Source organism: Pipistrellus kuhlii, unplaced genomic scaffold (genome assembly GCF_014108245.1).
Source record: "Pipistrellus kuhlii isolate mPipKuh1 unplaced genomic scaffold, mPipKuh1.p scaffold_m20_p_2, whole genome shotgun sequence".
NCBI classification, from domain to species: Eukaryota; Metazoa; Chordata; class Mammalia; order Chiroptera; family Vespertilionidae; genus Pipistrellus; species Pipistrellus kuhlii.
In genome coordinates this window covers 129,980,524-130,004,328 of record NW_023425515.1, presented here as the reverse complement: position 1 = coordinate 130,004,328, position 23,805 = coordinate 129,980,524, and the positions used below count along the sequence as shown (strand labels likewise).

At 43.6% G+C, this 23,805-nt stretch overlaps 1 protein-coding gene across 3 annotated transcripts in view; it reads right to left on the bottom strand.

The window, feature by feature from the left end:
• TGFBR3 (transforming growth factor beta receptor 3) overlaps positions 1-23,805 on the bottom strand; it is a 199,080-nt gene that overhangs the window by 158,737 nt on the left and 16,538 nt on the right. For all 3 annotated transcript variants that reach the window (XM_045584353.1, XM_045584354.1, XM_036443900.2), the window contains exon 2: positions 12,282-12,456. In XM_045584353.1, the coding sequence (XP_045440309.1) occupies positions 12,282-12,348 (67 nt within the window). In that variant the 5' untranslated portion in view covers positions 12,349-12,456. The remainder of the gene's footprint in view (positions 1-12,281; positions 12,457-23,805) is intronic.

Sequence of the window (23,805 nt, the reverse complement as noted above, 5' to 3'; positions counted from 1 at the left end):
CACTCGATTGGCTCTGAGGTAAGTCTAGAACAGAATACTGTTCTCTACTTTTATCTTTATCTGCTCTCAAAGTCACCAGAACTGGCATTTGGCTCAACAAGCCTCAAATCATTTCCATCTTTTGTTTTTTTATTCATTTTTATTGATTTCAGAGAGGAAGGAAGAAAGAGAGACAGACAGAAGCGTTGATGATGAAAGAGAATCATCGATTGGCTGCCTCCTACTGGGAATCGAGACAGCAACCTGCTATGTGCCCTGACCAGGAATCAAACCTTGACCTTCTGGTTCAACCACTGAGCCATGCCTGGCCAGGCTTGCTTCCATAGTTAAGGGGTAGCGACTTGATTATTTTTTCTACAATTCAGCAGGCTAAGCTAACTCTAGGCATTATTATTCTGTAAGGTATTGCAAATGTAGCAAAATGACGCATATCTATTCCCTTCTTCATACATACAGTATACCCTGAATGTAAACTGGCATGCACTTGACTTCAAATTGAGATATTTTGAACACTGTTTGCCAAATGCAGTAGCATTTTGCTGTCCTGGGCCAGCAAAACAGAGGAAATGAGGAATCTGACTTGTTTTATTTTAAGAAGGAAACACACACACACACACACACACACACACACACACACACTTTAAGACCTGTTCCTGGTGCCTTTGAACTTTTAACACTTAAAACCTGAATTGTTTCATAACAAACTAGAGCTGCCTTTCCTCTCTCTGAGAAGAGGCCCTTGGGGAGTATTTATTTAGTTAATGAATGTTAAGTAGTTGTGTTTCTCTCACAAAACAACAACAACAACAAAAACCCTCTAGAAGATGCCCTTTGGGCTCCCCAAGAGCCTGGAGCAGTAAACTGGAAATTTAGGGAACAGTGTGGCCACCAGCGCTTCTACAAAAGGAAAACAACCCCCCTCTTGGCTCGACTCCAAGAGGCAATTGAGCCCGTAATGTCCGGGCTAATCTCTGCACAGCCGCTCTGCCAACTTTCTTCTACAGGCATTAGGATTTTCAGCATGGGTTTTACAAATAATCTAAAACAATTAATTAGGGCTTTGAATACATCGGGTACCGTTAACGAAACGCTGCCAGACAGCCTCTGATAGCATATTCCCAGAGCTAATTAAACGTGGCAAAACGTGGCAAAGAGCACAGACTCCCCCGGCACCCGAGAGGGCCAGGCTGGGTCCAGGCGGGTGACCGTGAAGCCATCCCTGCAGGCCCCCCTGGGTAAGAAGATGGGGGGCTGCTGGGTCAGGTCCTCCACCATATGCCGGACCCTGCCCTCAAACTCTGTAATTATCAGGCTCTTGACATTGGAACTATTCATTCACCCTGAAGACATTTTTTTTCTCCTAATGAGTAGACATTCTTAATACTTAAAAGTTCAGTATTGCTTCTAGTCTATATTTCCATCCCCAAAGAGACTGGTTTAAAAGATATTTTTAATGGATAGTTGTTTTTAAAAACTAAATATTAAAATGAAGCTCCTCCCAGAACTCCCTTCTTTCAGAGGATTCCCCACTCCCATAGCCTCAGTCACGTGGGAAATCTCTGTGTGTTTTTTTCACTATCTAATGCCACACAGAATTCCAGGCCGCTCCACATGCATGGCTAGCAAGATAAACACATGTTTAGGAGGCCTAGGCCAAAGCTAGCAGGGGGCAAGAAGTAAAAATGTTGTTGCATTCCTCTGGACTTTCCCGGTGCAATTTCAAAACCAGAACCACCACCACCTGGGCTTGTGGCAAACGAGCGCGGCAGGAGGCTGCTCACGGCCCCTCCTCAGCGCCCCGTGCCAGTGGTGAGGTCTGAGAAAGCAAATCAGAAAGCCTTACACCCTACTCCGTGGCAAAATAAACACACAAGTGTTATGCTCAAAGACAACTATGCAGGCCCAGAGGTTAAATCTTCCCAGCGTCTTATCTCAATTTTTAATAAATATGGCGTCAGGGTATTTAATAAATATTAATAACATCTGAGGGAATATTTTTCCCTTCTGAAAAAAAAAAATTTTTTTAAAGTTCTAGCCTGGAGTCTGATTATAGGAACGAGGTAGGGATCAGTGGGGAAGCCAGAGTTACAAACTGGGACAGCTCCAGCAGAAATGAGTTGTGCCTTGCTGTGTAACATTACCTTTTTTTAACACCCTTGTTAACCTACCTCACTTTTACCCAGTCAGCTGGTACCGCCCCTCATTACCGAGTCTCCTCAGCCACAGCTGCACGTATCAACGCCCCCATGCTCACTAAACCAACACAAGTCTCCAACCTTGGTCCACTAAGTCAGTGTTTCCCAACCTTCTCTCATGATGAGAATCACCTGGTGGAGTTGTTAAAACACAGATTCCTGAATCCCAACTAAGAAGTGCTAAACTAGAATTTTTGGGAACATATAGGTAAAATTGCATACCTAACTTAGTGCTCTGTATATAAAATCTGTCTTAGAGCACTAGTTAAGTATACAATTTTACCTATATGTTCCCAAAAATTCTATTTTAGCACTTCTTAGTTGGGATTCAGGAATCTGTGTTTTAACAACTCCACCAGGTGATTCTCATCATGAGAGAAGGTTGGGAAACACTGGACTAAGTCACAAGGCAAGAATGAGAAAGGCAGCTCTGGCTGGTGTGTGGCTGGGTTGGCTGGAACATTGTCCCATGCACTGAAAGGTTGTGGGTTAGACACCTTCTCAGAGTATCTGTTCAGGTTGTGGGTTAGATCCCCAGTCGGGGAATGTATGGGAGGCAACTGACTCTCTAGTATTTCTCTCTCTCTCTCTCTCTCTCTCTCTCTCTCTCTCTCTCTCTCTCTCTCTCTCTCTCTTTCTCTCTCTCCTCTTTCCTTTCCTCCCTCTAAAACCAATTAAAAAAAAAACCTATAAAAAGAAATGGGAAAAGGCAAAAGAGGCACATAAAAGGAAGAACTAGGATAGAATTCCTTCCTTAACAACTGTGATGACAATGCCAAGGTGTAGCCCCGGCTGGTAAGTAATAGAGACACACCTGGTTTCTGCAGATGTGCCAGCCACACTCACAGCTGGAGAGCGAGAAGCATCTGTGGAACTCACCCCCTCAAACCAAGTTCCTCATCAACACGTGGATCCCTCTGCCTGGAAGGTTTTCAAGACAGCCATTCAAAGGCATGCTAAAGCCAAGCTCACCTAATTTAATCCTTACTGGTGAAAGTATTAAATTATGACAGTAAGAATTTTCCAGGTGTTTGCCGGGTCTGTGTTACAATTTGTGCATTAAGAAAAGAGACTGATCTATGCTGTCACACGTGGTCCTCAGACCTGCAGCATCACCATCAGACGGGCCTGTTAAAAAATATACAGTCTACCCTGGCACGTCAGATAAACTGTCACTAAAGGATCTTTGCACGCTTCCTTCTGCCTGAGATGTTCATTCCCCCTGACCTCACCACCTCCCGAGCTTTGCTCAAATCTGCTACAAGCATCTTTCCAGTTGAGGATGTCCCCAATCACCTCACTTTCAACAGTGTTCTCTCCCACTAGTAATTTCTAGCCCCCTTGCTTTTTCTCCATTGAACCTGGTAATATTTCCATAATTTTTGTGTGTGTTTTTCTGGTCTGTTTCTCCCCACTAACATGTAAGCTTCATGAGGACAAGGATTGTTGTCTGCTTTGATCAATGATCTATCTCCAACACTGGGGCAGGGGGAGGGGGGCGGGGGGAAATAGTGTCTAGAATGCTTAACCATGTTATAGAAAGTGGAAAACTCATTGTTTGCACTAACTCCAAAGTCTCCCCTTTCTGGGCCTCAAAAGCTAACAAAGCACCTGAGACTTGGCAGGCTCTCAAAGTTTGCTGACCAGTCTACAAGTCCTCACCTAAGCAGCAGTCATTGACAAGTTGAAAGAAATGGTGAAATGATAAATGGTTCTTTCCTCTAACTCAAAGAAAGGGGAGGATGGGAGCTGGCTGGCATTCTGCTCCACATGCAGCGATGAAACAGCAGTGCTGGCACGCACAGAGGCGTCCCACCACCAGAGCGCTGCAGCAGGTGGTGGCATCACCAAGGGAAACGACAGAGCAGGGCCACCTCCTGGAGCTGATGCTCTGCTCCTCCTGAGGCCTGTGCTACCTGAGCATCTTTTAGGATGGGACAGGAGGGGAGGGAGGGAGGGAGAGAGGTGTTACTCCTGACGGCTCTAGTCTCTGTCTAGGCCAGGACTGTTACCCAGGCACGTGAGAATAGAGCAAAGCAACACAAAGAACCTAAAGCAGCTTTATTAGAACTTTTTCCTTTTGCCGTGACTACCACTTATTACTATACGGGTCCCTTCACTGACACAGAGAGAATAACTTTAAAGGGGGAGAATCAACTTTTCCCTTTGAAAGCAGTAAGATTTTCTACTTTCCACTCAAGGCCTTTTTCTTTTTTTTAAGATTTCTAAGAGCTGGCAGATAGGGCAGAAGAGTAGCTGGGCCTCGGTCCCAGGAGCACCAGCTGTCTCCTCCTTGGAAGGGACATTCTGAGAGCAAGTGCACTGTTTAGCCCTCTAGAATTCCATCTGATTTGCAGTCTCCTCTCAGAGAACAAAAAATGTAACTATAGTGGACTTCAGGATAAATCCTTCCTAGGACACTCTTCCAGAGAATGTTTTAAAGCAGTGGTTCTCAACTTTTCTAATGCTGAGAACCGCTGCTATAGAGCCTAAGACCATCGGAAAACACAGATATTTACATCACGATTCATTAACAGTAGCAAAATTACAGTTATGACATAGCAACGAAAATAATTTTATGGTTGGGGGTCACCACAACATGAGGAACTGTATTAAAGGGTCGCGGCATTGGGAAGGCTGAGAACCACTGTTTAAAGGAAAGGCAGGGGCTGAAACCGGTTTGGCTCAGCGGTAGATCGTTGGGCTGTGGACTGAAAGGTCCTAGGTTCGATTCCAGTCAAGGACATGTATGTTGGTTGCAGGCACATCCCCGGTGGGGGGGTGTAAGAGGCAGCTGGTCGATGTTTCTCTCTCATCGATGTTTCTAGCTCTCTATCTCTCTCCCTTTCTCTCTGTAAAAAATCAATAAAATATATTTAAAAAAATAAAGGAAAGGCAGGGGCTCGCATGGCTGCAGAGCAGGCCCAAGAGGAAGCCCCTCGATGCCCCGATGCCCACGCGCAGGGCGGTTCTGAGGGAGGCCTCACATTGGAGCTCTCCCCAGATCACTCCCTGCGCCAGGAGCTCGGGGCTCTAGCGATGATTCCAGGTACCTCAGAGTATGAGGAATTAGTTATCAAAGCAAACTAGCTGTAAAAAAAAAAAAAACCTAATTTTCTGCATACACAATGTGTGAAGGTATAAGCTTTGAGCAATGAAACAGCTGTGTGGTCACATACAGCTCTGTCCTGATGAAAATATTGATCAGTATGTATATAACATCGACCAATACTGGCATCGTGAATTAAATCAGGAATCTAGAAAGCAGGGTGGCAATTATACAGTCTAGGACCGTGGTCGGCAAACTGTGGCTCGCGAGCCACATGTGGCTCTTTGGCCCCTTGAGTGTGGCTCTTCCACAAAATACCATGACCTGGGTGAGTCTATTTTGAAGAAGTGGCGTTAGAAGAAATTTAAAAAGTTTGGCTCTCAAAAGAAATTTCAATCGTTGCACTATTGATATTTGGCTCTGTTGACTAATGTGTTTGCCGACCACTGGTCTAGGATAAGGACACGAAGAAGAGAGAAAAATGCTAGTTTTTCTGAACACAAATATATGTATCTTACGTTCTTGGTATCTTTCTTACACTATATGCACATCTGGTTACCCAATTACATGTTAGTAAATTCTCTTTGTAAATGAAAAAAGAGGGGGGAGGGGCTTTAATTAGATATATTATTACACACACATCCAGGGTAAGGAAATCTTTGAAAAATAAACTGATCTTTTTCTGGACTAGTGCTCACTGCCCCAGCTCTGAGTGTGGTGTGCTGTGGTGAGGTATATGTGTGCACGTGTTTACTGTTTCTGTGCAAAAGCTTAAACAGGAAGGGGCCTCATCATGCCTGGGTGTTCCCAAGGAAAACACGACTTAAAATGCAGGCCACTCCATCTACTCTGGGCTTTTTTTCGTTTTTTAATTTATTGACTTGAGAGAGGAAGAGATATATACAATGTGTGATAGAGACAGTGACAAAGATAAAAACAGACAGAAATAGAGAGAGAGAAACATGGATTTGTTGTTCCACTTACTTATGCATTCATTCCTTGGTTGCTTCTTGTATGTGCCCTGACTAGAGACCAAGCCCACAACCTTGGCGTACTGGCATGGGGCTCTACCCAACGGAGCTACCCGACCAGGGCCTACTTTGGATTTTTTTTTTTAATGTAGTTTTTTGCTTTTTAAAATAAATAGAAAGTAGGCACTCTGGTGATAGCCGGCATTACAACTGATGCAACTTTTCCCTGAATATCCAAAAGTGGAATTAAACACAAAAGTGGTTATAATCACCACCTAAAATCAGTAACAATCACAGGCCAAATCATCTAGCTGTGCCCCAGGGGCTTAGGGTTTGTCGAGAGAAGGCCTTGTGGAATCTGCTTTGCACCTCCAAGCCTGTCCCTCCTCGGCCCTTTCCATTCCCGGGTGGCAGCCCCCACCCGCTCTCTCCCCGCCGTCCTGCCATTATGAGCTGCAGCCTCGGATCACTCAATTGGCAGAAGGAAGAAACTATGGCAGAACCAGGCCGTTAATCTCTAGTCCAAGAGAAAGAACGCCAGCTCCGTCGGGGAGCGTAATAGAAAAGGTAGGAGCTCCACAGCGGCTTCCTCTCTGCCAGTGACTAGTTTTATGACTGTACATAAATAACCACTTTAACTTCTTTAAAAAATTGATTTCTCTCATTAAATAGCACATCTTTCTTCTCGAAACCTCAGGTTTCTCAATGGTGAAATAAGTCTCGTCACAGCAGTGGGGGTGGTGGCAGCGGTGACAATGATAAAAACAGTGATGATGAGAAATGCCTACCTCGCTGGGTTTCTGTAAGGATTAAGTGAATCGTGTAAGGTGCCCCTGGGTCCCGGCGGGTGCTGTTCCCGAAGGTGCTGAGGCCAGCAGGCCTGTCAGTCAGGACTGCCTGGCTGCAGAAGTGTGCTGAGTTCTGGTCTGACCGAGAGTTGAACCATCTTTCTGAATTGCTTTCCCTACGTCTCATTATGTTCTTTCTAGAAATGAAAAAAAAACAATACCTGCCACCCCAGGGACTGCTATGAGAATGAAATGACATGCTAGGTACAAGAGTGTTTTGGAAACTATAAAAATAAAATGATATTGCAGGCATACCTCAGAGATATTACAGGCTGGGCTCCAGACCACCGCAATGAAGTGGCTTGTCATCTTTTTTGCTGGTGGAGGGTCTTGCCTTCAGATATGTAAAAAAAGCAACATCGCCCGGCCAGCCTAGCTCAGTGGTTGAGTGTCAACCTATGAACTAGGAAGTACCGGTTTGATTCCCAGTCTGGGCACATGCCCAGGTGGCAGGCTGAGTCCCCAGTAGGGGGCGTGCAGGAGGCAGCCAATCCATGAGTCTCCCTTATGGATGCTTCTATCTCTCTCTCTCTCCCTCTCCCTTCCTCCGTGAAATCAATAAAAAAAATACATTTTTTTAAAAAATCGCAACATCTATGAAGCACAATAAAGGGATGTATGCTGGTGCTGTTATTAGCTTAGCCTCCCCCGAAGCTGCCAGCCTGTTCCCTTCTTAAACCAAGTTATTAGCCAGCTGGCATCTCTACTTGCTGCCCCATGGATACAAACAGTTCAGAGCTGTCTTAGCAGGAAAATAGCTCCAACTGAAAACGTCTCTATTTTCCTGTGGACTATTCCTGGAAATCCAGGTACATCCAGGACAGAGGAAAAGAACCGTGCTCACTCAATAGAAATGTGCGTGCACGTTGTGGGTGAGCCCCCAAAAGGATGCGTCTGCACCCAGTGGAACAGCGGGATGAGGGGAGCAGCCAGCCATCCGCACCGGCAGCGCCGAGGCCAGCCTGCAGCGCTCCCCTCGGCGGCTCCCCTTCCGGAGGCCTGGCACCCGAGGCCAGTGGAGTGGGGACAAGTCCATCCCTTCCACCCAAACCAATTTCCCTGAATTCCGTCCGTGCCTCTTTTTCTCGTTATTAAGGTTCCTGGGATCACAGCCCTGTGCAAACTCTGGCAAGCCTCCGAAGCAGCCGTTAATATTTTTTAAAGATGTGTGGTAGCACAACAGTTTTTAAAGTGAAAACGCAGTGAGCCTTAAACCCATAAGCGCAAGCATTTATTTATTTATTTTTTTAAACTCCCCATTCTTCTTAAGAGAGATAACAGGATCAAAGGTCAGGTGCCAAAACCTAAGGTCGTTTCTAATCAGGAGGCCTTCCGGTCCCTACACAGCTCCTGTTCGCTGGAGTGGCCCTCCCGCCCCACAATGCTGTGCACTAACCGCGGGACAAGGGAAGGAGGGAAGTGTGAACGGTGTCAAAGCGACCCCTGACTCTGGGACGGGTCTTGCTGCCCCCCGCCTCCCTCACCCTCAGCCTCAAGCAGAGAAGGAGAAGCCCAGGCCAGTCCATCGGGATGGAAAAGCAGCCCCCTCCTCTTCTAACGTGAGCTCATGGTGTGCGCTGCGCTCCATCCCGTCCTGGGCCCGGATCTGAGGCAGGCCTTTCACAGCCTTCGCCCTCCCGCTGCCAGGGGCCCCGCGGCGGAGCCCCCTGGCCATGCCAGGGAAGAATGCAAACACAGAAGGCCTGTTCCTCCGTGGGCCTTCATTCTGATGGCTTGCACCTATCTCTTCTGAGGCCAAAGGGGTTTCATCTTGGTTCCGGGATGTCTCCTTGGGGCCCCGCAAGCAAACCCAGAGGTTCACTCACTCCACACTCAGGTTCCGCTCCACGGAGGCTGCGCTGGAGCGGCCGATGGGCTGGACTTGAGAGCCAACTGCCGGGGTTCAAGTCCCAGCTCTGAGACTTCATACACATTACGAACCAAGTCGAGCCTCATTTTTCTTGTCTGCAAAATGCAGATCATGAGAATAAAACTGAGGTTACCCGCCTCATCGTTTATCTTATAAAGACAAAATAAATGAGCTGGCAGAGGGCAAGCCCTGGATAAATGGCAGGCTCCGTGCCGGGCACTCTTTGTCTTTGAAGCTAATGAGGCCGTGCTCTCAGCCTCACTGTGTAAGCCCACAGTTTGAATTCTCAGATTAACAGTGTTTGCCTTTGGCTACAAGGGAATGGAAGAAGAGAGAATCCAAACCTCAAAATGATACCCACAAGCGTCACTCTGACATTCAAGGTCCTGCACAATCTAGTCCCCTCCTCCCTTCCAAACAGACCTTTGGCCACATTGCCATACCAGTTTTCCAGATCGTCCATTCTTCAAAAAACATCAGAAAACTACGTGCCACGTTCCGTGCTAGCCATGTTCTCCCACATGGTCAACACAATGCCTCCCTCTTTTTAGATTCTGCCTGACCTGCAAAGCAGACTCACACCTAATGCTTCCACACAGCCGTCCCCAGCGGCTCTAACCCAGCAGGCTTCCCCTGCTGACCCCTCAGACATCCTGTGGCTTTTACTCAGCATTCATCATACAGGGATCATTTAGCTACATGGTTATGCTTTATATGCCATGTAACAAAGGGACGGATCTTACATGTGTTTATCTAGCCCTACTCGGCGAGTACTCACACTTAGCAAGGACTCAGTAACTGATTTACTAGATGTTTCAAGATGGCACAGAGCAAACCCATGATCATTCTTTTCCAACAAACACCTTCTGATCAATACTCCCTCTAGCACTGAGACCTAAAGGCTCCATCCATCTACAGGCCTAGACCAAGTAGGTTTATGGTAAATCTGCCACTTGGATTGTGACCTTGAGGAAGTCACCTCACCTGTCCATGCTTCAGTTCCCCCTCCGTAAATGCAGATAAACAAAGTACCTGCACTTCCTAAGGCAGTTATGAGAATGAAATTGAGATAACACTTTGAACAGGGCCTGGCACACAGTAATTAATTAATGACTCTGTCAATACTCAGTATTGTTATCATCACTATTACCTCCTTAATGTACAACTCCCCTGCAATGTCTGTAAAGTATGCTAGGCCTATGCAGAAAGCTACTAGGTGACAGCACTTATAAAACATTTCTCCCTTCTCCATTCATAGGCTGTTCAAAAGGCATCTCTATGTCAGTACTGCTGATCAGTGGCCTCATATTGCTACAGAATCTGTAATTCTCCTGCATCTTTGATTTTACTATCCACCTCAGCAAAGCTTTGATTGCGTATACAAGTCAAAAAAGTATTTACCATGGCTTGAAAGAGGAAGGAGGGTCTTAGGCAAAATTGATCCGCTATCAAACACATCAAACTCACCACTTCACGATGAGGTACCCCTCTTCAGTTATGTTTTCTCATCTGTCCCCAGTGTCCATGAAAGTAGAAAATTCTACCTCAAACCCATTAGATTTGATTATACATCTTACCATCCAAACAGCATGTTCTCCATCAAGCCAATTCCCTATCTCTACTACTCCTTTTCAATGAGATTTTAATTAAGATCAGTTTTAATGCACAGGCTAAAAGGCAAATAACTCTTCAATCATGAGACAAAATTAAACCGTTGAGAGAGAGAGAAAGGGGAGTTCAAATTTACATGCTGCCATTAAAAAAAAAAAAACACACACACACACACCTAGCAACTTTCTCTCAAGATATTTGCAATGAGGAAGACATCCTGCTTTCCAGTCTCATAAACCAAGTTCTGGAAACTGGCTTTTACTGAGTCTGTGCTGCTCTATGATTACTAGTCTGAGTCTCCTAGAGCCCCCAGTTGGTGGTCTGGCTTCTTCATTACGGCACAGAGGGTAAGAGCATAGATGTAAAACTTGGCTCCTCCACTTCCCAGCTACATGACACTATGCAAGTTATCTAATCTCTCCATATCTCATTTCATCATCTGTAAAAGGAGAAAAATAATCAAACCTACCTCAGCGTTGTGATGAACTGAGCTCATGAAATAAGAATATGCTATTCATTGTTATATTCCATAATTATTTAGCCCAGTGCCTGGCTATAATGCATACTCAATAGATAGTAATTATCATTGTTATCATCTCAACTGTGTGTGTCTTCAATAGCCAAAACCAAGATGCTAATCATTTGTCAAGTCAGTATGTTTCTTGTTGAGACCAGCCAGTTTCAAGAACTGGTCCAACAAAACCATTTTATATAGTCCATTACAGAGCAGACACAAAGCAAGTGATAGCAAAACAGAGCAAATTGAGCTTCCAAGTGTGTTAAGTGACTTTGAGTGCCAACACTAAGACACTGATATGGAGGATCTGATATTCTTATTTAAGCAACAGAGTTCCAACCAAGTCATTTGTTTCTTCTCATCTCCAATCTCATACTCTGATGTAAATTTCAGTGCCTTTTAAAAAAGTTAAAGACTTAAATATCTGAAATAGACAAAATTAAATACCTTCTAAGCAGCCTATGCCAAGTGTGTCTCCTCCGTTTAGAAGACTATTTATTTTGTAATAAAGAACAAAAAGACCTTCTTCAAATTCTTATTTAGGACAAGAAAGTAAATGTATAATAATCTATGCATGTGATAAAATTAAGTGGGCTTAAACCCTAGCTTATTGGTTCTCTACCCACCTCAACACCTGAAGGTTAGTTAGGTATCCAAATCACTGATATTAAAATGTCTAGCACCAGGCTATCAAAATGTAACAGGCAAATAACTATGTGTCTGTATAGAAATCAAATATTTTATTTCCCTGAATAACATAAATACTCATGTTTTGCATAAATGTCACACGCCCTAAATTTTCCTAACCTGAGGAAACATATATCCAAAAGAATATACCGTATTTTTCGGACCATAAGACGCACTTTTTCCCCCCAGAAGTGGGGGGGAAAAGTCCCTGCGTCTTATGGTCCAAATATAGCCTACACATATACTTTAAAAAAAAAAGTTTTTTTACTTGCCCAGCTCTGTGTGGTCTCTGTGTGCTTGCCTGGCTCTAAAATGGTTCTAAATGCTGCTGTTTACTTTACAGGGTTGATTACATGTGTTTATGACTGTGATGTTGGGTTTTAATGCACATAAAATATTTTAGGACACTATTTGTTTCAGAATCTTTTTTTCTTCATTTCCCTTCTCTAAAAACTGGTGCGTCTTATGGTCCGGTGCGTCTTATGGTCCGAAAAATACGGTAATAAACATGCAATTTGGATTATGCATCTTACCTGCTGTCGCTAAACAGGAACTCATTAGGGCGAACATGGCAATCACATAAGGAGGAGGCATTTTCATTTCTCCAAAGCGTGTCCCGTTCAGTCACCTCCACCGGCAGTTCTTCAGATCGAAATCTTTGCAAATCAGATGTGGCCTTAAAATCCTTCTTTCCAAGTGTCACGTTGTCTGTAAAAATAAACATATTCCGAGAAGAAAACTTAATGAGGAACTTCTTTTCATAAACATAGATTAGGGTGAAATGAAGAACTTCTAAAGAGGTTAAGATAAATTTATCTTAAAAGATGCCAAAACAGCACTCAAGCAAACTGAGAAGGGAATGATAATTACTTACTAAAGGTTTTTATAGCAGATACTACTTTTGCAAAACCACATTTAATTTTGACTTTTTTTTTCTAATTTTTGTTTGTTTGTTTTGGTTCTTGTTAACCCTCACCCGAGGATAGTTTTCCTTTTTGTTTTTTATTTTTAGAGAAAGGGAAAGGGAAAGGGAGAGACAGAGACAGAGCAACATCAATGTGAGAGAGACACATCAATTAGTTGCCTCCCACATGCACTCCAACCAAAGTTGGGGATCGAGCCTGCAACTGAGGTATGTGTCCTTAACCAGAATCAAACCCAGGACCATTCTTTAGTGTGGTGGCTGACACTCTTATCCACTGAGCCAGACCAGGTAAGACTATTGATATTTTAAATCTTTAGTTTCCTATAAAGTTGTCAGGACCACAGAAGAAAAGCAAGGTGCACCTACTGTGGCACTGAAGCAATCAGTGACACTTGGTTCATGAATTCCCTAGTGCTGGCAAGAAAACACAGCCCGGCCATTGTGGCTCAGTGGGCGACTAGCGACCCATGGACCAGGAGGTCTCAGTTTGATTCCCAGTCAGGGAGGCGTGCAGGAGGCAGCTGATCAATGATTCTCTTTCATCATTGATGTCTCCGTCTCTCTCCCTCTCCCTTCCTCTCTCAGAAATCAATAAAAACCTTTTTTATAAAGAAGAAAATAAAAATAGCTCTGACTAGAGACTCAATCTAATGTTAAAATGACAGTTATTACAGGGATCAAATTAAAATAGGTTTAGAATCAATTTGAAAAATATCCGTTAAAAGGCAAGAGTCTTATTTCAACTGTTTGCCAGGTTTCTAGCAGGAAAAAAAGTCTTCCCTGTCTCTTAGCCCCATCTGAGACTACCTGGTTCCTGGACTAGACACTCCGGAGGTCCTCTCGAACATTTTCCAATCCATAGAACCCTGAATGGCAAGTTTTGGGGTAGTTTGCTTAACTTGACTCTCCTCCCTATGGCCCTAGAGGTTACCTCACTTAGTTATTTCCAGTCTTGTATCCCTGAGTCTGGCACAACCCACAAAAGCTGTCCAATTTGACAAACATTTATTGAGCACCTACTATGCTCCAAGCATTGTTTAAGACAGGGGTAAGAAAATCATTTGGTCGGGCCCTGTCAAGGCAACCACAGGCAGGACTCGAAATTCAGTACATCTAGGAGCTTTTTTCATAGCAATATAAATGAATATCAAGTGAATTATATCAAACGGATGATGTTATAAATAGCCAAATGGCCCTTGGCAGAAAAAAAGCTTCCCCACCCCTTCCCAAACCCAAGGAGATATAATCAAAGTTTAACAAAGACTCCAGGTAGCATGTTCTCTCTCTGGAGAAGCCCCAGGCCAAGCACAGTGCCAAAAGTACCCTTCCAATAAGCCTTGCCACCACACCTCAAATCCTCTGTGCGTGTATCCTTGAAATGCATTTTCTGTGATACCGTGTAAGAATCCTATTTCCAGCCCTGGCCAGTGTGGCTCAGTTGGTTGAGCATTGTCCTGTACACTGAAGGGTCACTAGTTTGATTCCCAGTCAGGGCATTTATCCAGGTTGTGGGTCCAATCCCCGGTCAGGGCACATACAGGAGGCAACCAATCAATGTTTTTCTCTCACACATCAATGTTTCTTCCTCCTTCCCCTCTTTTCTCTCTAAAAAAAGTCAATTTAAAAAAATAAAAAGATGCCGAAACCGGTTTGGCTCAATGGATAGAGCGTCGGCTTGGGGACGGAAAGGTCCTGGGTTCGATGCCGGTCAAGGGTATGTACCTTGGTTGCAGGCATATCCCCAGTAGGGGGTGTGCAAGAGGCAGCTGATCGATGACTCTCTCTCATCGATGTTTCTAACTCTCTATCTCTCTCCCTTCCTCTCTGTACAAAATCAATAAAATATATTTTAAAAAAATAAAAATAAAAAAAAAATAAAAAGAATCTTATTTCCAGACCTTGCCCAGGGCAGACCCAGCGTGGTCCCGATCCACCTACTGAAAGAGTTGAAGGGCAGTGATGGGAAAGGAGAGGAGCCTTTTCACTGAATTGCCTTTTGAGTTTTATACCATTTGGGTTTTGAAAGTATTTCCTATGCAGAAATAATAACAATAAAGTTCTAATTTCTAAAGGAATTTCTTAGACACATCTTGAAACTAAATTATATGTGCAGGAGGCACTTTGGTTCAATCTTAGTATATGATAGTAATTAAAAGCCTCCTATGAGCCCCGCTGGTATGGCTGGGTGGACTGAGTGTGATCCCATGCACCAAGAGGTCACCAATTCGATTCCTGGTCAGGGCACATGCCCAGGTTGCAGGCTGGATCGCCAGTAGGAGGTGTGCAGGAGGCAGCCGATTGATGTTTCTCTCTCATGGATGTTTCTATTTCTCTCTCCCTTAAACATTTTTTTAATCCTACTAAGACTAGAATAGGGATGGCAGTTAGAAGCCTGCCTAGGTTTGAGTCCACTCTGTCACCTACCAAACAGGTGCTGTTGGGCCGAGTCAGGCCCATTGTTCTCCATACATGAACCTATCCTGTGGGTTAATTTGAAAATGTAATGCACACACACAGCTCATTAATATATATTAATACTAAGAGTAGTGCCAAACACATAATAAGCAATCAATAAGTATTAGCTATTACATCATTTTTTGGCCATTCTTTGTGAGGTATACAGGGTTAGCAAAAGTGGGTTTGTAGTCGTGAATATGTGCAACACGGGTTGAGTCTTGTATTATTATTTATTATTGTATTATTTTCCACACAAACAACTGCAAACCTACTTTTGCCCCCACCCTGTATTTATGCCAACAAAGTAAAACAACTGGGATGTGGTTATTTATATAATTCTTAGCTAGTGTACAAGCAGTTCAAATCTTTTGTTTATTGAAAAATAAACATTCCACCAGACCCTAAAAGGAGATAAGCTAAAGAATGGAATCACTAAAATAACAAAACTGCCTGTCCAGTTGAGGCACACATCCCTGGTGCCGGAACGAACCTGTCTCGAAAACGGACTAAATTGTAAAGATAAAGTTAAGAGGTCACGAAATTGATGCCCATCACCCCTCGAAGTCCAACATCTCTGTCACTGTCGCGCCACATCACCTCCGATGGCATGGAAGTCTCGGCTGTTACCTGAACAAACCAGCCACAGCCAACAGAATTTGTCCTTATTTTTTACGGTCAAAAAATTCGATTTCCTGACTAAACTGGTAAGAAAAAACTCTCAAAAAAAAAAAATACACAAATGCTAAAGGCCATTTTCATAAAGCACAGCTCCATAAAGAGATCTCAGAGAAGATGGCTTCCCGGAGGATGTTTGTGGAACACATAAACTGCACCGGCACGGGGCTCGTGGGAGTCGCTGATGAGCTCATGCCACCCCCGCCCGCAGCTGCGGAGGGTCTGCGGGCCGGTGCTCGTTAATCCCGGGGCTTACACCGGGTCTGAATGAGCCTGTGGAAAAGAAAGGCAAGCCGTTCTATTAAAAATATAGGCTGCAAATTGCTGACAAGAATATTGGGCAATTATTAAAATGCAGCAATTACAGATATAATGGAGCCAAGCCAAACAGTTTTGATGCCCAAAGGCAAACCACAGCAAGTTTACACCGGATCTTAAAACATCTCTGAGGAAATCCAGGACAAGTTGAAACGACACGCTGCTTGCCTCTAACAAAGAAGGAACTTTTCCTCTTTTAGCTTAAAAGTCCCTCCATAATATAACTTATTCAAAAAGAAAATAAACTGCGGGGAGTTTTTGTCTCATCTTTCCAATGTGGTGACAGGACCCTGCGGCAGAAGAGAATGAAAAGGGAAGTGTGTCGTTCCCGTTTGGTGGAACGCAGGTTTGAGCCGAGACTCGCACACATCAACGCCTTAGCACACAGTGGAGGGGTGGGTTTCCCACCTGGAAGAACGCCGGGTGATCGATGGCTTCCAAAAAGTTACAGATTTGAAGTGAAACCAGGGAAACACAAACTCCCCATTCTTCTGTGAGGTTGTATCACACCCAGTGTGCAGGAAGCAGGGACTCCCCACTTGGCTTTCCTGACCGCCCTGAATCTCCTGGACTTTGGGAACTTCATGCTTCCTTTAGAAATACAAATAGGGCGCTCTGAGATCCCGAAAGAACCATTTAGGGTCTAGCCATTTTGCCCGAATTTCAAATGTGTCCTATCAAAGGGTGCCAGAACTTTCCGTAACCTCAACGGAACAGAAGAACGTTCTGAGTGAGTGCTTACTGGATTTTTATTTTTATTTTTAATCCTCACCCAAGGATATGTTTTTATTGATTTTGAGAGAGAGGGGGAGAGAGAAAGAAACATCATCGATGAGAGAGAAACATGGATCGATTGCCCTAGCCAGGTAGCTCAGTTGGTTAGAGTCTTTCCAATACACCAAGGTTGTGGGTTTGATCTCTGCCCACTCAGGGCACATACAAGAAGCAGATTAACAAGTTGCTGTTTCTCTCTCTCAAATCAATAAAAAAAAATTAAATAAATAAATAAAGTTTAAAAAAGAAAGAAACATCAATCAATTGCCTCCCCCATGCACCTAGATGGGGGTCCAACTTGAAACCTAGATATGTGCCCTGACTGGAAATGGCAACCTTTTATATATAGGACGACGGTCCAACCAACTGACCCACTCGACCAGGGCTGGATTTTTTTTAAGATGAATGTGATACTGATTCTTTTTTTTTTTTTTTCTAAATATATATTTTATTGATTTTTTTACAGAGAGGAAGAGAGAGGGATAGAGAGTTAGAAACATCACTACGGCCATACCACCCTGAACGCGCCCGATCTCGTCTGATCTCGGAAGCTAAGCAGGGTCGAGCCTGGTTAGTACTTGGATGGGAGAGTTAGAAACATCAATGAATGAATCATTGATCAGCTGCCTCTTGCACACCCCCTACTAGGGATGAGCCTGCAACCCGGGTATGTGCCCTTGACCAGAATCGAACCCAGGACCCTTCAGTCCGCAGGCCGACGCTCTATCCACTGAGCCAAACCGGTTTCAGTGATACTGATTCTTCTAATTTAAGTCCCTCTGTCTATATCTGAGACCATTAAACTGAGCATACTGTCCCACATTCCCTACTGACCCAATAGAGTGCCTGGGTGAAGACCACGAGGAGCTGAAAAACCCCCACCCAAACAAACAAGTCCTGAGAACCATCCTGAGTTAAACCAATGTTCAGAAAGAACTGGTTGGGCACAGCATTCCCTGGGTCAACCAGGGTGTTTTCTAAAAGAGCAGATCTTATTCTATCTTAGAGGAAATTCATAGCAGAATGCTGTCCGGCAGCAATAAAAACTACTCACTTCCCCTAGCTGGCTAACATAGCTGGCTCTATATACATGAGATTACTCAAAATCAAAACTTACAGCCAATCAAGTTCCCAACTGAAAGAATTAGCATGCTGAAGACAGAGGAACAGCTTTTAAAGCTGGAGGAGGTCAAGATGATTTCATGGAAGAGGAGCCAATCCTCACAGCAGCACTTGCCCAAAATAACATGGCAGAGTTAGCACTCGAAACCGGGTATGTCCATGACCGGCCCTGTGCCTCCCAGCTCCAGGTCCGTTGCCACAAGCTGGAAACTACTTTCTCCCCCTCAATATTCAATCTCTGAAACCGGAACGCTTTTCCAAGAGAGAGGGAAAACCTGCCGTGGCTGCCATCAGACAATGGCATTTCCATGCTGACATGTGCGCTCTGCACAAATCACTACTGGTCACAAACTGACCTGACCTCAGGACAGTGGGTGGCAGCTTTAAACAATAAACAGTCCTTGGTAATGCTGCACTCCAAGGTCTTTGGAAATCCAAAGGACAAGATGAAGCACAAACCTATGCATTGTTATATCTTAACACTAAAACTGTTTGTACCCCCAGCATCATAATAAAAGGCTAATATGCAAATGGTCATCATGCTGTCACACCATCATGCCTTAATGCCAGTCACCAGGGACCTGAGGTTGCCTGGCACCGGGCCAGGGTAGGGGACATGAGACTGTGCCCCCTCCCCAGTGGGGCTTGACAAGGGACCTGAGACCATGACCCTGCCCAGTGGGGCTTGACAGGGGAACTGAGGCTGCACCCCCCATCCCAACACTTGGCCATGCCCCCCTGAGGCCGTACCCCCTGCCCCAGCGCTGAACCCGGGGGGACCTGAGGCCATGCCTCCTGCTCTGGGCCCGGACATGAGGCTGCATCTTCCCTCCCCACTCCCCTCAGCAGGGCTTGACAGGGGTGGGGCCAGCTGGGTCTTGGTGTCGCCCTATGGGGGTGAGGCCAACTGAATACTTCTATTATAGAGAAAGAGAAAACAGCAATATTAAAATATTTCTTCTAATTAATTCCCTTTTAATGTGCACAAATTTCGTGCACCAGGCCACTAGTCAGGAAAATATTCAACAAATTTGAAGATCTTAAAGACAGGGGCATATCCAGTGGAATAAAAACATCACCTCTCCCCAAACTCAAATAGTAAATAACACCTGAGTTTCTCGTTACCATAAACATAAAATGGTTTTCCAAGAAATCCTTAAAATGTTTCTAGTCTGTCATTTCAGTAAATTTTTTGGAGAAAAAGATACTGTGAAGTCTGCAAACGGTTAAATAAAAGCTGGTGGGAGAATTGTTCTGATGGCTATTCAACCTGTTATTCAGGGAACTCAGAAAAGAGGCAGGATGGATGACATCAGTAGCTAGCCGAGCACGCTGTAAAAAGGGGTGTAGCACAGGATGCAGAACAGATACTGTTGTTTGTCTGATGACATCTGAATGCCCTTCAGGACCTGTGCACAGAGAAAGCAAAGCCACCTCACAGAATCACAACAGCATTTCTCGGGTTAGGTACTGGCTTTGGAGAAGAAATCTCTGGAATCGCATTTAATCGCAATCAATATTCAACAAATATGCCTGGCTACCACAGCTCAGTGGCTGAGCATCAACCTATGAACCAGGAGATCATAGTTTGATTCACAGTCAGGGCATGTGCCTGGGTTTTGCTTAATCCCCAATTTGGGTTGTATAGGAGGCAACTGATCAACGATTCTCTCATCGTAGATGTTTCTATCTCTCCCTTCTTCTCCCTTTCTCTCTGAAATCAATAAAAACATGTTTTAAAAAATATATTCAACAAATATTTTTTACTGAGCCAGGCACCATTGAAGATGCCAGGCGTATAACATGGAATAAAAGGAGTCAAAAGTCCTGCCCTCATATATTCTAATAAAATAACCCCATGTATTACATAAGGCAAAATATGTAATATTCTGCACATCATTTCTTCCTTTAACAAATCGTTATTTATTGCTTACTCTATGCCAGGCAATGGGAATATAATGGCCAAAGAGACATGTTCTTTGTCCTCAGGGGCTTAAAGATGGGATAAACAACCACAAATATGTAACCACATGCTGTAAGAACTCTAAAGAAGAAAGATCTGCTAACTGAAAGATAAGAAAAGGGTTAAATGATCAGCTAAGGAATGACTTTATAGGTAGAGGAACCATTACAGATCCTTGTTGGGGAGAGAACATGGCAGCAAAAAAGCCAAAAGGACATGAATAAGGTTCAAGAAAGGGTTTAAGCAGGGAAGTGATGCAATCCATTGGGGTTTTTTTTTTTTTTAATTCCCTGGTACAGGCCACTGTGGAAAACAGTATGGAGGTTCCTCAAAAAAATTAAAAATAGAACCACAATATGATCCAGCCATTCCACTTCTGGGTATATGTCCAAAGGGAATGAAATTATTATGCTGAAGAGATATCTATATCCCTATGTTCACTGCAGCATTATTTACAATAGCCAAGGCACAGAAACAACCTGCAACCATCAGCAGATGGACTTATAAAGAAAGTGTGGTGTGTGTGTGTGTGTGTATATATATATAATAAATACTATTCAGCCATAAAAAAGAAGAAAACCCAGCCATTTGCAAAAACATGGATGGACCTTGCCGGCATTATGGCTAAATTAAACCAGCCAGACAGAGAAAAATACTGTATGATCTCACTTATATGTGGAATCTAAAAAAAAACTGAACTCATAGAAACAGAGGACAGATTGGTGGTTGCCAGAGGTGCGGGGTAGGTAAAGGGGAAATGGGTGAAAGTGGCCAAAAAGCACACATTTCCGGTTATAAGATAAGTAAGTTCTGGGGATAATGACTGTCATTAGCAATACCGTATTGTATATTTGCAAGTTGCTAAGGGAGTAAATCTTAAACGTTCTCATCACAAGGGAAAAAAAACAAAACATTTTCAACTATGTGAGGTGATGGATGTTAACTAAGCTTATTATGGTATCATTTTGCAATATATATCAAGTGATTACATTGAATCCTTTAAACTTATACATTATGCCAATGATATCTCAATAAAACTGGGGGGTGGGGGAATAAAAATAAATAAAGATTTCCCTGGGTACTGTATGGAGAACACACTGAAGAGAGTCCAAAGTGCACAGAAGATCAGGTAAGACTCTTACAGCACCTCAGACCAAAAAAAGGAGGTTCAGATCAGACTGGAGCCTCAGTTTCTTCACTTGTAAGACAATATAAAACTAACCCTAGTTACATCGCAGGGTGTTGCAGGAATCAAATGAGATTGTAGATTTAACAGTATAAAAGTTATCATTATTTATAATTAGCAGTTACCTCTACCAAACAGATTTCTCCCCTAAAGCCTAAGATTAATTAAAGTCCCAATATGCAGAGGCTGCCAGTGGCAAGGAAAACACAAAAATTACTCTTGAGCCTCACCAGCCCGGCTCAGTGGTTAAGCACTGACCTATGAACCAGGTCATGGTTCGATTCCCGGCCAGGGCACATGTCTGGATTGTGGCTCAATCCCCAGTAGGGGATATGCAGGAGGCAGCCAATCAATGATTCTCTCTCATCATTGGTATTTCTACCTCTCGCTCCCTCTCCCTTCCCCTCTGAAATCAATAATATATATTAATATATATATATATTTTTTTTTTTTTATTTTTTTTAAGATTACCTTGAACTACCTGTACTTGAGGGAAGGAATTCCACATGAACACCCTCTGGGTGAGGAGGCAGGAGGCACAGAGGGTCCAGGGTGTGCAGAGAAGCTGGGCTCCACGCTACCCTGCACCTCCAGGCCTGCTCCACCCTCGCTCCTGGCTGAGAGTGTGACTGACACATCTCTGGCTGCAGCATCCTTAGTTTCATTGGGGCTGACCTTCAATCAGTCCTTAAAAGGCCTCTGTCTTTCCCAAGCCCAACAGACCTCAGTGCCCAAGCAAAATCCAGCACAAAGGGGAGGGTGGATATGAATACATTTTACAAGGCAGTTTTGTTCAGGTCCACAAATGAGGACAGATTTTTCCCTCACCCTTGCAATAGTCCAAGAACCACCTTTCACATTTAATATTTTTGCATCCAAAAATGTTTGTTACTTATAATTTTAAGCCAGAATTAATAGAGAACTGTATTTAAAGGTTCCAACATGGCCTTCCCAGATGTGTTACACTGGAGGAGTCATTTAGGCTCCATCACCCCTCATCTGTAAAATGATAATGATACTTTGATTGTAATATGATCTAGATAAGGCACCTAAAACAATACTGGGCACACTCAGTGCTTTTTTTTTTTTTTTTTTTTTTTTAATAAGAGTCATTAAAGCTTTTATGGTTAAAACACATCTAGACTTCAAAAAAAAAAAAAAAAAAAAAAAAAAAGCAAACTACTAATAGTGAGATAATATAGTTTACATCAAAAATTATTTTGAGATTAGATGTTATCCACTAGAATTTCAACAATTCCTTCTATCACCAAAAGATAATGATTCTAAACTCAATACAAGATATGAGTCCTAAAGTTAGTTAGAATATGAAAAAGTTCCCAAAGGGTGGCACAGCTACTGCCTCAGCTTCCCTGTGTAAGTTACAAGGATCGGGCTGCAGGCCCTACTTAATTCTACCTTATGATTCCCAAATCAGCCTCAGGGGTTTCGTCCAGGGCCGTGGAACTCAGCCTGGCGCTGCCACCAAACCAGCCAAACTCCTGGAGTGAGGGATCAGCCATCACCATACCGGCTTGTTAAATCATGGAGCTGCAATTATTCCAGCCCAACTCAGCAATCTGAATATCCTCAGGACACCCATCAGCATCCCTTAGGCCCTCACAAGCATAGGCTACTAAAAAAAAAAAAAAAAGCTTTTGGAAAGCAACATCTACTAGACTTCCAGTAGACTTTGTACAAATATACAGTAATTTACTAAAACATATGACTCATGTGTTTCTGCAAATATATGAATTTAGAATAAATGCTCTAACAATAGACTATCTTGCTAATAACCACTAAGTATACTAGTAATACTTTTATTTATCTCACTGACTTCTAATATAAAACTATTTCTCTTGGGTGGGGATAATTCCTCAACAGTTACATTTCCATTATTTAACCGGTATAATTCGGTAAGGAAAGGGCTCAGCAGGCCAAGCATGTGAAACTTTAAGAATTATAATCCTTCACGTGGCTGCTAGATGAGTCCAGCCTCATCCTCTGCATGGTCCAACCACGCTCATCTCCATCCGGTTCCACCAAAGGCCAAGCACTTGCTTCCAGAAGCAATATTCACTGTGTCGGACCTCAATGACCCTCCGTGGTCCCCCTAACATGGCCTCTTTCTAACACCCTCAGGTCTCAGGTCTGGGTCCAAGCATTACCTCTTCAGGAAGCCTCCTCTGGTTCTCTCAGGTGAAGAGAGAACGTGGGCACCTGGGATGCCATGCACATCAACCCTGCAGGTAAATCTTCACATAACTGTTTTCTTCCAGGTGCGGCTTTCCCACTCTCCGTTCACTCCAGCAGGAGGGCTCACAGTCTACCTAGCTCACGCGTGGTCATAGCAGACATTGGAAAAAGGTATCATGCTGTGCACTTTACAATGAAAAATAGTATGGAACAATGCTGAGTTATCAGAACGTTCCCCAATAAGTAAAAGATAAACCAACAAATAAGAGCTGTGTCTAAGAAAGGACCTATACCCCAGGCAGCCTCGAAGGAACAGGTCAGGTGGGAGTTCTGGCATCAATGTGTGTTACAAGCTCAGACAAGTGACTTCATCCTTGGCTTTAATTTCTTCATCTCTAATGTGAAGCGATTAAATAAGAAATCTTTTACCTTGTACCTTATTTG